General features: G+C 42.4%; 1 protein-coding gene across 4 annotated transcripts in view; it reads left to right on the forward strand.

Moving 5' to 3' along the window:
• The window catches only part of LOC100749778 (tyrosine-protein phosphatase 99A), a 428501-nt gene that overhangs the window by 395817 nt on the left and 15553 nt on the right, over positions 1-17131 (forward strand). For 3 of the 4 annotated variants that reach the window (XM_033318609.1, XM_033318607.1, XM_033318613.1), the window contains exons 5-6: positions 4204-4400; positions 4500-4614. In XM_033318609.1, coding sequence (XP_033174500.1) covers positions 4204-4400; positions 4500-4614 — 312 coding nt within the window. The remainder of the gene's footprint in view (positions 1-4203; positions 4401-4499; positions 4615-17131) is intronic. The other variant, XM_024364815.2, reaches the window with a different exon arrangement.

The following is a 17131-nucleotide window of genomic DNA, read 5'->3' on the forward strand; positions in this document are numbered from 1 at the left end:
GCGAGAATATCGCGGCAACCGCCGTCTCTATTTAGTTTATAGAATCGCTCGCGACCGTAGCGCTGCTCTTTACGATCGTGCCGGATATTGAATTAGTTTTCTCCTTTCCTATTTTTCCAGTGTACGGGATTCGTTCTATTCGACGATCGAAGAAAGTTGCATGGATAAAGAGAGTGCGAGGGAGGGAGGAAGAGTCGAGGAAAAAAGAAAGGAACCGATGTTGCGTGCTTTTATCGCGGAGACGTTGGGGCAAACATAGCCGTCATAAACGTGGTCCCGGCCCAGGATCATAATAACTTAGCGCAGATTTAGCGACGGTAGAAAACGCGGCTAGCTCACATTTATTACAGGGCTGAATTACCTCGGCAGAGTGGCTGGCCGGAATCGCGTGAAAGACTTATCGCCCTCCACCTATCCGTCATAATACCTGACCCACGACAATGTCTTCAGCTACGCGTTAATAATACTGGTTGTTTCGTTAATTGACTACCAGCACCACGGTCGCCGTTCAATAAAAATAAAACGTGGATCGCATAACAAAAGATAGTGGAGAGGTAGTAAACTCGAAAATATACAGTCGCGATATATAAAGTAAATTACCGTTATTAAAAGTGGCTCTTTTCGTATTCGCGATACATTTTTTTCAGAAATTACCTCTCGCGCGTTTACCGTCGCAATCGCAATTGAATTTTATTTGACTTCGGGAGATATTTAACACGCGAGAAGCGTTTAACGATGGAAGACATCTGCCTCGTTGTTAATATATCCCTGGATCGTTGAAAATGTTAATTGTACGAGGGAAATAATAGAAACGAAGGGAAACTCGTTAAAAAATAACACCGCGAGCGAAAGTTGACGGCTGCGCAATTATTATTATTATAGACGGTGAAACGGAACATTGTCCAGAGACTTATGAATAATTATGCGAAAGGGGAACATGGAAATAAAAACAGATAGTAGCGAAGCTAACCGGAAAAATTACTGGGTCATTTCGTGGGGTTTGCGTGTAAATAGAAAGTAAGACGACCGCGCTTTAGAAGGTTCGTCCGGAATCCAAAGTTAAGTGCTGGAAATTAATCGAGAATTACCGAGCATTTGAACGCGAGGTTCCGCCGTTGAATGCTCCAGTAATTAATTCACCGGCGAAATCGTACTGTAGACTATTCGATTACCTCTATACGCTCGCAATTACCCATGATAAATATATTTTATTTTATCTTCAAATACTGTTTATTTTACTTTCTTATTATTACTAGAGTCGCTTAACGAAACCTCATACCATTATGAGAACGATTAACAATTATTCCTCAATCTCCACCGTGTTTTCGATACGTCTAATTAATCTCCATGATAAATATATTCCATTTTATTCTCATCTATATTTTCCTTTGTTACTTGAATTATTTAATAGAATCTTGTAAAACGGCTAACGATTATTTTATCAATCATGCTTCTTATTCGCTCAGTTAATGCTGCTAACAAATATATTTTCATATTATATAAATCACTGAATATAATTTGTAGATCACTGTGAGAACGACTAACAATTATTGCTCATTATCCATCGTATTTTCGATTCAACTAATTCTATAACACATTTTATTTGATCCGTATCCCTCTTGTTTCTTATTATCTGAATCATTTAACGCAATCTTCTACCGCTGTACGAGCAATTAGCAATCAAAGTGCTCAATGTCATCCATCAAATTTCCGACGCGTCCAGTTAATCTGACCCATAATATTCCACAATTTTCCCGACTGACACAAATTTCCCTGAATTCGCGAAACAATAAGCGGGTATCGTGATTCGTCCGTGCAATTTCTCCGTCAACCAGCCGACTAATCGTTGTCACCGGCAATTATTCACCAAAATGTCCGTTCGCAGTTTCGGTGGCGATGCAATAATTACCCGGCGACTTTCGTATACGCGCGTTCACTCGCACGCGGATCCTTCATTTCCCCGGTGGTTATCGTCGTTTCGCAGTGAGAACGCTTTTGCACGAGCATTAACGAGTCGCCAGAAGTTTGCACCGACTTTGTCGAACGATGCGTGACGCGCATTAAACATCTTGAAATTATTTCCACGACAATCTCTTGTTCTCCATGAAACAGAACGCAACTTCCACAACTTTTCATCCGTGAATATTGGCACTCGATAACGCGCAGTTTCGCGAAAGACGTGGACTCGCGTCGAATGGGACCTTAGATAGGGTTAAGAACCGCGATTTCGTAAGTTAAGGTAAGAAGGTGTAAAACTAGCGACCCACGAGTTAAAAAGTTTTCTTAATCAAGTTATTTAATTTACGTTCTCACACTTTTTGACAGAAGTTATAGAAGTCAGAGTATAAAGGCAAGGGTAATTGGGGCAGATGTACTTCGTCGCTTCAAATTCTTAGGATAGTTACCGCACCTGCTTCAAAATTTGGAGGAAATTGAGTAATCGTTAAAAGATACGAAAGATCTCGAAGCTTGTTACATTAGACGTACCGATGACCGAGGCGTAAGATTTGCTTCAAATTCTCCAAAATGCATTGTTACAAAGTTATGATACATATAAAATTTCTATGATACGAATCATGATCGTTCCAATCACTTTGGTACTTGCAGTGTTAATCTCATACTTTCTTCTACAAAGAGATTATACCATAGAAGCGCATGCACAGTTCAAGATAAGGTTTTATTAAAAATAAAAGGTGTCTTAAGACTCTGGAGTAGAAGCGTAACTGTTCTTTCGAGAAATGTCTTAAGACTCTCGAGTAGAGGTGTAGCTATTCTTTCAAGAAATTTGCTTGGAAGTTGCGCGTTAGTCATGTTAGTACGTGGAAGACATCCGTCAAGTCGATTCATCCTTCGAATGCTATTGTACTTCGGTTTACCGCAAGAAACTGTTGGCTAGAATCTACTTGCTTGTTAGGATGTATGTAAGTTGGTATTCGCGTGTGGTATGGTACAGTGAAGTTGCGCCAGTGCCAAGAGGAAAGTAATGAAATAACATGTGCTTATGAAGTATCTCGGGAGTTGGAAGCGTACAAAGTATGACGAGGAGAATTTTAAGGAGGATATATTAAACTCGCAGTGCCGGATATACCGGTGGGAAAAGAGAGAAAAAGAAAATTGGTATGGCATGGAAATTCTATTCCATTTCATTCGAAGCTTCCGTAACGGCATCGATCGATAAATTCTTCGAGACACTTCTGACAAATAGAGGGGACGAGATGAAATAAGTCTGATCGTATCGTATTTCTTCGCCGTAATTACTATTATTTTCCAACGCAGCGATGGTATGTTTCGATCAGTCGGTAAAATTCGATTATGCGAAAAGTATTAAATTACGCGGGGCTCGAATTTTAAACGACTCGAAAGCTATCAATTGTTGAAAATATTACGGTGGAAAGGGTGTGGGGAATGCATGTACCTGGATCAGCAGCATGGGGGAGAACAGAATGGAATAATGGGTAATGCGATTAAACGTGCTTGTTCGAATTTTATTCCGCCACGACGACCAAGGGTGGAAAATAAATACGATCGTTCCGATATTTATTGCGAGTCGATCGTCAAACAATCATTGCAAATATGTTTTTATCAGATAGAAATGAAACTTCGATGGCACTCGTGTTGATCCGCCTATTTCGATGCTTACTGTTCCCCTATTATCCCTAGATAGTACATTCGACACATCGGTTCTTTCTCATCGAGAATGTAATTTATACAATATCAAAACTTCAACCATATCAATCGCTAATCCCTGATATCAAGGCATATATGTATATATATTTTTTTTCTTTTTTTGGTTTGTAAGTTTAATAATAACAGTATATAGATAGATGTTAAATTGTTGTAAAGCGCTTAAATGTGTAAATTGTAATGAGATCATCGTGCCATTTATAATGTATGCCAATTATTTATCGGAATTCGATAGGAAATTCGAAACAGAATAGCGTATAATCCTTTTCATCCTTTGTTTCTTTTTTTTTTTGTTTTTATTTTTTAAGAAACAATTTTTGCTAATTCGGGAAACTGGCATATTCACGAAAATATGTATTAAATGAAAATCGTCGAGCGGCTGTAAACATTGTACCATGGGAGATGATAGTTTTTATGTTATCCGTAAAATATCGATACAATTTCGAGAGCATTACGACAATATGTTAAAGTAAAAACGTGTTAACGCGTCTCTGTTTTATTCGTCTTTTTTTATTTCAGTGCCGACGGGAAAGCCTATAATTACCAGTGCTCACAACACGTCTGCCACGTCCATTTATTTAGCGTGGAAGGCGCCCAGTCCTGATACCATTCATGGAGAATTCCTTGGTTATCGAATCGGGTATAAACCTCGAGACAAACCTTACATGGAAGAAAAAGAAGTGTATATCCGTAATCCAGCCATAGACGTAAGTTACGTAAGAAATCGTTCGAATCTCCTTTATTATATTTGTCACACTTAACATTACGTCGTCATTCCTCGTTTAATAAATTTCATATGTTTTGTTTCATTGTAGAATCACACAATCCGCAATCTTCAAACGTACACTCAATATCTAGTGTCGTTGCAAGTATTCAACCCAGAAGGGCATGGCCCTGCGACCACTATCTCCGTAATGACTGACGAAGGAGGTAAGATTAGAAATTTGTTTATTATTACGTAGTCATTAAATATCTGATAAAAGGACAAGAGATTTAACTACACAGATGTCTCCGACATCCGTTTATAATTTGGCGCTTTAAACCTGAACGTGTCGATAAAACAGAATATTCGCTGGTTTCTTTGTATCTTCGGTCGATAAATGCAACTTCGAAGATATCTACTTTAGCTAAATTTGAAAAGGAAGATTCCTATAATAACGTTCTCTTACCAGCGATCACATAAAATTTAAAGGGATCTAAAATACCCGATGTTGGAAAGGTGGTACAGTGAATTCTCAAGGTTTCAAACATTAATGGAGTAGGAGAAAATGAAATTAAATAAAATGTAGAACGTTTTTAATCAGAATTAAATGAGAATGTCGCTAAATTTGATTGGCCTTTCGCTAGATGCTATCAAGTTTTTGCTTTACAGCCGGGTGTTAAGAATTTGATAAACCCTCGTTCGTGGTTTATAGACCTCGTATCAAAATCGTAACTTTTTTATCTTTACCACGTAAAAAAGATACACTTCGTAAAGTAATAAAAGCGTGTCCCATCGCGCATCATTTTATGACATTCTATAGCCATTCGGTTGACGATAGAATAATTTAATTATGCACTCTAAACCAGTGCCTTTCTTTGAGCCGTCTCTATCTGTCGAGCGCAATGATTATGCGGGAGGCAGATAACACTTGCTAACGTAACATTCAGAAGATAGCGTACAATCTTTCAGTAACTGACGCAGTTAATATTATTTGAATTCACCATATATCAGTCGCTTTTTCCCAGAGCGTATGCATGAATTCCACGTTTCGTAAAGTTTATGCAAATCGTGGTTATTTCGGAGACGATCGTATCTTTATACGCCTTTCTTGATGGTCCATTCGTTTCTAACTACGTCCCTGATTTCCTTACGGTCTTCAGTTTTGTCCCTCTTTCTCGTGGCTGTCACACGTCGCATTTGCTCTCGCTGAATTTTAGGTCTTGGAACCTGGAACACTTTACTATGTAGCGGTCTTCCTGTGTACAATCGCCACTAGAGGAATCACGGCAGAATACCATTTGCAGAAGTTATTCCCTCCGTTCCTCCCAGCTGTCCAATACCTACAATACGATCTTTGACCTGACTCCATTATCCCTGCCTAAAATACGATCTGCTAGGTAGTGTTACTGATGAATTCACCAACAAGTAGATATGTTTCCTTTGCTCCGTTCCGTTCTCCTATTTCTCTATTATTCCTTCTAAATTCTCTCTCGCACACCTTTGGTATTATAATGCTTAACGCACACAAATTCAACATAAGGAAATCTATAATGTTATTGAAACAGACAAAAACATTTGGTTCTCCAATTGGAGATATCTTACCAGTTTCAACTACTATCGCAGCCGCTCTGATACGTAATTACTCAACGGATTATTCATTATCAGGATCCCGATTACTTGGAACTTGGTTTTGTTCTTTGCGATTTCCTTTAGCATACGTAGCTGACATTGAAAGAATACATCGAATGATTTTAAATGACCATTCTACATTGTCTCTAATTGAATGTTGCAGCGAGATCAGTTATTTATTAAAGGAAAGTATCTCGAAGGAAGGCGACATCTGCCCCAAAATCGATGCGACGATCGTAGCGCCGATGGTACTCTAATGATATCATCATGCATCGTCGCCACAGATTCTTATCGACTGGTGAAAGACGCCATCGTCGCATCACGACCGAATACTCGGCACTCGGATCACGTTTTTGACAATGACAGTTACAGGCCACGTGGTACGAAGATCGAACTTTACGTCCCTGAAAGTCCACTCGCCAGCAGGTTTACAGCTGCTCTTCACCACGTCCATAAGTAACCATCGTTCTGTGCCGTCGACGGTGCTTTGCTCTCTCTCTCAAGAGAGGCTACGGTCGAGATTTTCATGGTCGTCGGCACGGTTTTCAGTGATCTGTCGTTGCCGTTTCGTGATTCATACGGGCCTAATCCTCGTCTTCGCCGTTGCTTCACGTTCGCCGATCGGTTTGTACGAATTTTCGCTTCTCTGAAAATCCATACACGTTGGTACAGGGCAGGGACCGTGATAAGAGAGGCAGTGCGAGGAGAATCGGCGGAGCAACGAGGATCGAAGAGACAGCGATGAGAAACAAGAACGGATAGCCCGTAAGCGAGAGAAAGAAAGTCCGTAACGTGGTGGGGAGCACAGGCAAAAAAATAAAGAGAAAGAGGGGAAGAGTTAGGGGTTGCGGGAGAAGAAAAGAGATGGTCGGAAACGTCGGTGGATAAACAGAGAGGGAAAGGAACAAAGAAGAAGGAAGATAGAACGAGGGAAGAGGAAGAAAGAGATAGGCAAACCAAAGGGAGGGATTGCCACGCCGTTTCGGTCGTCGCCATTGGCGCGCCCCTTCGTTTCACGATCGATTTTCCACGATTTTTCACTCCAATATGCGCTACTTCCTCGAGAAGAGTATCGGAGTACGTGGTGAACGTGACACGTCAAAGTCGCCTCTTGTCTCGGCGTGAAGAAGTCGCGATAAGCGGGAACAGCCGAAGGAAACGCGTACAAACACGCTATATACACGTTCATATATATAAAACACTAATACTTGGTGCCTCCTTCTCGCATATGGCTGTGTAACGTGTTCTCCACATTCCCCTCTCTCGTTCGTTTTCCTTCCCTCTTGCCTCCTTTCTTTCTCTCACGCACATTTCCTGGCGCACGTGTATGCCGGCTTGTTAGAAACACTGTGCGCCTGTAGAGTGCGCGCGCGCGTGCTTCTCGTGCATTCTCCGTCTCGCTCCATCCCCTTTGTACGTACACGTTTCAGCGTAGCGCGTCGTCAGTGCTCGTCGCCTGTATTTGTGAACGTGAGTTTCTCTCCCTCTTTCTGTACCTGTCTGTCTGTTTTCTTCCTGACTGGAAGCAAGTCGGAGAAGCGAGTGTAGAGAGCTGGAGTCACGGTTTACCGTACGCGCGAGAACGTTGTACGTTGGTGATCGCGGAGGCAAGTAGTGTGTGTGGCAACGTTCGTGTTCCTCGCTTGAGAGCAGTGCGTTTTGTCACTCTCGCAGCATCGCAACGGTGCTCCATTGCTAGTCCCGAGATGTCGATGGGACGTTATCTTGATTAGGCTCTCTCGCAGTTAGATCTGTCATATTGTGAAGTTACTCGTGGAGATTCTTCGTGCGGTACAGTTTGAAATGGCGTTTGATTCACCGCGCGAACGACGCCTCTTCAGTGCCAGTGACGCCTAGTGTGAGAAAGTTTTCAGTGATTTGCGCACACCACGTCGTATAGTACCGGCCGTATCTTTTTTTTCTTTTTTTTTTGTTTTTTTTTTTTTTTGGTTAAGTTAGATCGAGGATACTCGAAACGCAGAGAATCGTATGGTAATGATCGGCCTAGTAAGTGATCCGGGTTGAGAGTTCGACATGGGCGGAATCGTGGCTCGAGGTTGAAGGGTCGATATAGCGTGAAGGGTTCTTCGCACAGTGCCAAAATGACGCTGGATCGGTTGCATTCAATTGACCGTGCGAATACTTCCTATAAGGATTTCGATACTCATCGAATATTCCCATCGGCGTAGTTCTCTCGGATCGACGTTACCTTTCATACAGCGTCGTGACAATTCGTAATGCAATCCATGTTGTTTTCGTAAAGTACATTGACAGCGCATCTTATAGAAATATTACTATTGTTGCTACAGAAATATTATTGTCCGACGTACATGCACTTATAATATGCGCTCCAATTTTTGTTTTCGTTAGACATTGACTTATCGCGGTTATATGAATAAGAAATAACTGTCGGTCTACGTAGCGTTACACGAAATACATGTCAATGTCATCCGCTTTGATAATTTATTCTATCTGTGTATCCGCGAATATAGCATATCGCTACCGTAGTCCACTTTAATCGACCTTCGCCAGTGTGTAATTGAGTGTAACCTCGTCGACGGTTTTCTCTCGGGGAATGTTGGAACAAGGGTCGTCGGTGCAGTGTCAGGTATGACGAGTACCATCGACGACAAAAGGCAACACCCTTCGCCCTCGAATCTGTCTGGCTGAAAAGCGACGTCTCGTACCAAACGAATCGATTCGTCTTCTGGTGGTCGATCGGTGCGATCCCACGCGACACGCGGTACGGCTAACCTATGCAAATAGCACATACATCGTTGTATAATATCAGTCGGTTTGTGGTGGCCCGAGTTTCTACGTTTTCCGGCGACTTATCGCGGAATTGGATATTTCTTGTCGCAAAGGATATTGGAATCGGAAATAACAGGCGTCTCTCTCTCTCTCTCTCTCTCTCTCCCCCTTCCTCCCTCAACCCCCGTTGGTCTAACGTCTTTCTTGCGAAACGGAAGTAGATAGGAAATCGTTGATAGTTCGCCGATCGTCGCGCACGAAATATCTACGATGTTCTTTCAAGTCGGTTGTACACGAAGTGTGTCAGAATGTATAGAAGTTGCTTAGGCGAATAGGCATCAAAGTAATTGACAATGTTGTTAATGAATATACACGTTATTACACTTTCAAACCACCGTTATAAATCACGTGCAATTTGCATAGAGGAGTATGATAGTCATTTTAAGTAGGTATACCAAAAATGGCAGAATATATCGCACCATATAATGCCATGTAATTTAACCACATTTCTTTTTATTATCTGAATGCCTCGAGTTTACCCTTGAACCGGTGCCCACACATTATGATACACCCTATGTAAGTACACTCGTCGAGGCTTCGTAGGCCAATGAGTCATCCTTTATTGCGGAACATGAATTTTCAACCGAGATCAGCGGAAATGTTTTTCCGCGTTTATATCCTCGTTGTCCGAGCACGCCGGAGCTGGTCTCAATTTTCTTTCCGTCTAGCTTTCCGCACAACTGGGATAGACGTAGGACGTGAAGTTTCTCCGTGACGTATAAATGTCAAGGCTCGTGGTGCTTGTGCACGCGTGCAGCGCCGCTGCGGCCGGTTCTCGGCTAACTTGCGGTTAATATCGCAATCGTTGAGTCATAATTGCGAGTCGTCCATTTGCTCGTGCTTCGTCTCCTAAATCGAACGTGAACAATTCCTCTTTGTTTCAAGAGCTTGCCATTATTCTCAACACCAGGGAAATTTTCTTACTATCGGTCTCCTTTGAATCGCACGATCTTTGCGCACGGAACTACTCCGAGATCTTTCCTGCACGTTATACTGCCATCGCTGCACAAAATGGAATCGTGTCGATGGATAAAAAGATAGAAACACGCGTAATTCTTGGAGAGATCGTTACACGCGTATAGCTTTCGACAACTGTTTTTGTTAGAAGCGTGAGACACACGTTGCTGGATCCTCGACACGCCGCCGAGGCGTTTGGCCGCGTGTCCCCTCGATCTTGACGTACTAAAAATATAAGGGGAAGCCGTTTTAAAACGTTCCAGAGGGGCCGTGTAATTATTGCTGCGCGACCGGCGAATAGCGAAGTTGATGCGCTCGTTGCTGCCGCCGGCGTCTCCGCTGTTGCTACCGGCGCTGTCGCTGCCTCTCGGTGTGCAGCTCGACGAGAAACAATCGAGGTCATAATTCCGACTAATTGAGCCACTCGACCACACAATTAGGACAACGCGCGAGTTAGGAAGCGGCGATGATCGAATTTATTTTTTTCCACCAGAGCCCCCTTTTTATCTCGCGATTCCCACGTGTGTTTCTCGCGCTCCTGAAACAAAGCGTCAAAAAGAAAGAAAGAGTAAGAGAACAAGTCCGATGGGAGAGAAACCAAATTAGGATAACAAGTTCGATCTCGAGCCACGTTAATATTCCGGTCACGTTGCACGGACGTGTACGCGACGCGCGGAGGTATATCGGGTCGCCAGGATGCAGCACGAACGAAATCATCGCTTCGTTAGCTTCGATCCTTGCTGTCCGATACGCCTCGACAATTTCCTATTCCTTCAGGCGACCGAGGGACGCGCCAATCAATCGATCCGTTCGATCGTTCTCCTCTTGCACCTTGTGTACGCCCTCGCGCCCGTTACGGGGTAAAATCGTATTTGGAAAATATGATCGTTCACCAGTGAGCACCCTCCTACGTTCGAACGATTCGAACGATCAAACGATCCGGATCGAACTGGTTCGATCGTGATCGTGAACTCGGACAATCGTGGGGTGCGATGAGACGACGTAAACTGTGTTTCAACCCCGTGGACCACGGGCCCACGTTTTAAACGTAGTGCTGCAAACACAGCCGAAAAACAGCGATGAACTTTCGCGGAGACACGATTCGTACGGCGGACCGTCTTGTCGCGTATTGTTCCCGTGGTTGGTGTGCGTATCTGCGCGGTGTGCCGTCCCAAGGGTGAGACAAGCGCGATGAGAACGCCGGTAAGAGTAACGAGGATGGACGAATTCGTGAAATAGCCCGGTGGAGAGCGAACGAGCCACGCCGTGTACCGTGCCGTGCCGTGCCGCACACCACGCCACGCCACGCCGCGCTTCACAGCTGCAGCTGCAAAACGAAAATGTCGTGGGCCAGGATAGTCAGTGCCGCTCAACTTGCGGCCGCAGTGGCTATCATCCTCCGGATATTGTTCGCATCCGCGGATCCGATCGCATACACGGACGATCAAACATACGAGCAGACCACCTACACGGCCCCAGTCTCCTCCACCGAGAATGACAGCGACGTTTATCGAGGTAAATGTAATCACAAGATTGACCACCATGATGTTTTTGAGTAGGTGGCGGTTGTGGTCGAAAGATGAGCAAAAAATTTGACTTTCCTTCTTTTTTACCTTTCTTTTTCTCTTCGATGATATTCCGATGATATTCCAAGGAGATGGATAGAAAAGAGAGGATAAGCATTTACATTTCAGTATAAAAATAGAAGAATTAATTACGCGAAGTTGAGCGTGTTTGTGCCAAGCAGATTGTCGTCGAGTTGGAAGTATCGGAAAAAGAAGCAAAAGACATTGGGAATTTATTCAATTAATCACCGGCGTAGCTGATCCTGAAGCGATTCATTCCCGATGATAAATAAACTGCGACAAAGCTATATCATCATAAATACAATCTTCGTACAGGATGCTTCATTATGGGTAGTCTTTCGATGAACAATTTTCCATTCGCCATATGTCGTGACCTCCGACATATTCTGAAATAGTCTGAAACATATGGATACGATTAATGGTATACAATTTGTCGATGATATCCTGCAGTATTATGAATAAAAAAAAAAAAAAAATATTGCTTACTAACGTAACATGCGTCAGGAAGAAATCTCTCGTAAGACGTACTTTCCTCCATCCTTTTTCAATTTTTCAAAATGGAAAAACTCGCGATCTATACAAAATTAAATGTTCAACAGGTACCTAGCGTTTATCTCACGATATATGTTCTACGATACCGCGAAAGAAATACTGCTTTACAAACATAACACGTAGCAAAGAAAAATTATCCGTAAATCGTTTCTTGCTTCCTTGTTCTTATTAATTTTCGAATTAAAAAATCTCGCCATTAAATTCTCAAGAAATACTCCGCAGGATCGCAGCTCGATAATCGACACGCAGCGTTCGCTGCGAAAAAGATTTTCCCGTCGCGTGCACTGCAGTGACGTTCGCGCGCCACTTGTTTCCTTTTCCATCTCGATTCCGGGGAACAAGGTGCAGCTCGCGTGTATTACATTTCTCTGGCGGAATCCACTTCAGCTTGTCTAACTAGCGCAGCGTAGCGTAGGAACGCGTTGTCTCCCTCTTGATCCCGTCTCCTTCTTCCCTATCTGGCTTGGTCTGTTTCTCCTGAAACGCACCTTGCCGTCGCGCGACGTTACGTAAGCGGTTTAGCGCGGATTTGCGGGCACGTACGTTGTCATAAAGGCATGAAAACAGCGCGTTGCGTTTCCTCTGGCGTGCGATCAGGTTCCGAAGCGTAGCCACGAAACTAGTTCTGGCCGCGGGAAGGAAACACAGCCGCCAAGAAATGGTCGTCACTCGATCCTGTGCACACACTCCGCCAGGAAGCGAGTAGCATTTCCGTCCGACGAATAGTCGACCAGACCTCTGCGCCTTCCTTTTCGACACGACCTTTTTTCGCGCTGTAGTTTCGGTCCAGTTTCGCAACCGCCATTCACGGATCGTCATTCGCGAGGACGCGTGATCCGCCTGTAAAATACAGATTTCTTCTCTCTGCATCGTTGCAACAACCACGCTCCGGTTGACCTCATAGCATCGAACAGGTATAGAAATATGGAAATTCGGCCCTGTCGAATATTCTACTTCTTTTTTTTTTTTTTTTTTTCTCTCGTTTTCAGTTCGTTTTTGGAAGTCGGAGCACGTTAAAAACACACGAGGCATTCAGTCGGTCTATTTTTACGCGAGAGGCAAGAGGACTTCAAGGCCGTACACTCTAATTTACATGGTCGAAAATGTTTAGACGTGTTTGCGGGCATTTGCTAATGCCCATCGCGGAGGACGCGTATCTCGAATTAATGGCATCTTAATGGCCTTTCGCCCTTCGAGACTCACCTTGCTCCGACACGGTCGAGGGACGTCGTAATGTTCGATGCTTTGTAGTCGATGGCGTGAGCTGAAATATGTAACACTTTTGGAGTTGCTGCTTTGGAATAAAAGAAACCGTGATGCAATTCTGTTCGACGGTGCATTTTGCTTTGAGTGAATCATGCTCATAAACTGTTTACTACACAAGGTTATTTAAAGTGGTACAAGTCTATACTTTTATCAATCATTAATATAAGGAACGATCGAACAGTACATCGAATAAATGGATCGCATCTTCGGGATAAGAGAAATCGCGATGTAATACCGTATTATTAAAATAAAGTACACTTTATGTCAGACGAATTATAAACTGTGTCTAAAAATGTTTAAAGAGCTAGAAATCTTATACTTCACTCGTTGATCGTTAATCTAAGTAAAAACTTGACATTGCCATCGAATAAATGAATCGTTTCTTTGGAATAAAAGAACGCGTGATGCAATTCTATTCTTATTCTATGTGTCGAGTGAATCACAGACTTAAACAGTCTATTGCACAAAGTTATTTAAATTGCTACAAATTTATATTTTTGTTTATCGTTAATATAAGGAAGAGCTTAATATTGCATCGAATAAACGCCAATTTGTTGACATCGAACAACGCAAGCTTTCGATGTAATTACGCGGAGTTACATAACGAAAAATCCGGTACTTTCGTTGTGCTCAATCATTCGAAAAATAACTAGACGCTGCATCGAATAAATATTAATTTACAGAAATCATAAAATATCAAGCATGGAACTCGGATTTTCATATTTTACGGCAGTTGAATGTCAGACTAGCTTAAATTCCTAGTATATTTCGAGAGGAATGTTCAGCTTTGAGGAGTGCCGTGAGTCACTCGGCGTGAAACACGTTAAGACGGCAAGCGATTTTACCGTGGCACTGGTCCGAGGACGAAATCGCAACGGTGCAGGCTTGAGTAAAGCAGCCGATCGAAAAGGTAGCGTTGCATACGTTTCAAGTTCATAAACTTGCCGCTTAGGGAACGAGAAAGCAGGTAACGCGAAACAGGTAGTCGACGATCGTTGCTTTTCTTATCAACCGTTCCTTTCACTGGAGCACCGTTACTCATTGCTAACCGATCCTAATACAGCTACTTTCGCCTGTGTCTCTCTTACGCAGCACGAAACCATTCAGATATATCTGCGTCGATTCTTTCGGCAATGGGGAAGTGGATACATCTCTCATTTCAAGTTATTCTTGCAAATTATAGAAAATTGATGAAAAATGAGAAGATTTGTTAAGCCGAGGAAGCTGGGAAATCTTCTGATTTACAGTTATAGCGTGGTTATTATGAATTTGTGGATTTGTTGCTTATGGAAGTTTATGGATGTTTATGGATGTTTATAGATTTATGGAAAATATAAACGCATAGAATGCGCATAATATGCAAAAACATATAAAATATTCAAAGCATAGTATTGTATTATATATTGTTATATGCTGTATTACGCATTCAAGTATGTATTAGCATTCTTTGGAATATTTACTATGAAGGAAACGGAAACGGTAACAGTGGTGCGCAAAAGTTTCCGGCCAGATATATTTTTACTTTATATTCTAACAGCCATGGTTTTTAAAGAATTTTAACTAATATTATATGAGTATATAACATTGTTAATTATTTTACTGATCATATCCTTATACCTAATATTAATTAAAGTTCCTTTAGGTATTGTTCTTGGAATATAAAATCAACTTGCTCACAGATGTACCTACTTAGGTCCTATCTTTTTTCAGTCCGAAATATATGAATTTGCATAAACATTCGCCATTTAAATACAACATACGCTTTCATACCAATCTCGATTCTATTTTTCCCTTTGCCGCGTCATTTTCTCTCCCCAAAGATCACTCGAAGTGAATCGTTCATCGAATTGTTATCAAAGAAACACCCAGCGAACGCGCCTGTTACATAAGAATTTTCTCGCTGTACATTTCCTGACAGCAATTCAACCGGTCAGCTGCATTCGACCACGAAAGAAAGTTGCTCCTAAACTCTACCTACGTAAGAAAACAGGATCAAGAAAATGTATGAAGTCATCCGTAACTTTAACTCCTAATTTAAGACTTTACACTTCAACGTTTTCCCCCAGGTGCGGTAAAGCAGAAGTTTCTAGACAGCAAGGAAACGCCGGAGAAAACGTTTTCCCGTGATCGCGTGCAACGTGGAAAAATGATGGGCCAAGAGACGCGAGTTCTCGGCGCGCGTGGATCCAAGCGGTCGATTCTCACCTTTCTCCTCGCGAGTTTTCTTCGGCCTGCAGAAGCGCGAACCGCGCGCTCGACCTTGTCTATTCACCATACACGATCACGTTCATTTTTCAGTAGTCGCGTATCGTGATACAACACTATTCGGTTGCGAATTCTAAAGGTCTTCGCAGCCGATTGTCGAGCACGTCGTCGTCCTTCCCTCTTCGCGTGAACGAGACGTGAATACGGATTACAAGGGAGTCCGTTCTCTTGCTCGAGCTTGGTTTTTCAACGACGAAGAAAAGCTCCGCTCGAGGGTGGAGATTCACGTAAAACGAGACGCGTCGCGAAACGCTTTTGCGACGAAACGTCGCGGAAGAGTTATCGACTGCGTGGAAACGCGCGAATTTGCCGAGGGGTGAGTGTGAAATGCAACGGCTCGGCTGAATATGCTTTCGACATTCTTTGAAACTATGGACGATCGTGTTGGGAAAGTGAAAATTACACGTTCGTGGCTGAAACTTCAGCTTCCTTGTTAGGTTATTAGGTGAAACTGAAGTCTATCTCGTTGTCCTTAAGTAAACGTCCATCAACGGAGTTTACTTAACAGAGCACATCAATACTTCTGTCCAGTATATAGCTTTTCTCTGTTGACAACGATTCATTTTCATGTCCAGTAGGGCATTTAAGGCACGAGTTTAGTGTCGTTTTCAGATTGATACGATTTTCCGATACGATTTCTCAACAGTATCTCGTTATTTCGTTAAAGACTCAGTAGCGAAACAAAGTGCGAAAGTGTCGTATATGTAACATTATTAACCCCACTGTTCTTTTCGCTTCTTCGTCTTCGTTTTCTTCTTCTTATATATGGAATATTTTAGTCAAAAAATGCGTAGAATACTAAACGGAGTAAAATTATATCGAGTATTAAAGCCAAATATTTAATAATCCATATAGACCTGAGAAGAACTGTACGATTAAAAAACGTAAACTATGCTATTGTTTCGTCGAAGTACAATATAATACAAAGTGTATTAAAATAATAAATACATTATGAAAACCCACTGCACGAATGGAAGGCACGAAGAAAATCTGTAATTTGAACAAGAATAGCTAAAGTACGAGTACCTGAATTTCCTCAAACTTCATAAAATTGTATGGATCTAAGCGATAAATTTTAACAAAAGCAAATGTTCTGCAAATTCTTGCAACTCTTCTCCACGATCGTAACACGAATTTAATAGAATTGGTCAACGTGAATTGGCTAAGAAGAAATTACAGATGTAATGTTACGTTATCGCGTCGTTTGTCTTTAATGGGTTAAAGAAACTTTCTTGCAACATTTCCGCGCGGATAATCCTCTTACTCTTGGATGTTGCGATATTGGTGGCTTCAATCATCCGTTGAAATCGCGACACCGCACGGTGCCGCTCGAATACACGGATGGCGCCTAACGTTCACGCGTCTAACCGTTGATGCGTAGAATTATTGCGCTTCAGAGAATCACTGGAGAGTGTAGGTGTCATTATCGAATTCCGTTCGGTGCCCGCAGGATATCGGTTTCTCCCGAGTATCGTTTGAAATTGGATGTACAATCGAACGGCTTTGCATTGAAGAAACATATCAATGAACAAATACTTTTATTCTCATGTTTATTTCATCTACGATATCTGCGATTGCAATTCCTTTTGTATGGCGATGGAAATTCGTGTGCAACCTTTCGCCCTGTCCACCCCCTTGTTAAAACTTGGCGAAATTCAATCGCCAAGCCATACAAGCG

The sequence above is a fragment of the Bombus impatiens genome, unplaced genomic scaffold, assembly GCF_000188095.3.
Source record: "Bombus impatiens unplaced genomic scaffold, BIMP_2.2 scf_0017, whole genome shotgun sequence".
Lineage (NCBI taxonomy): Eukaryota > Metazoa > Arthropoda > Insecta > Hymenoptera > Apidae > Bombus > Bombus impatiens.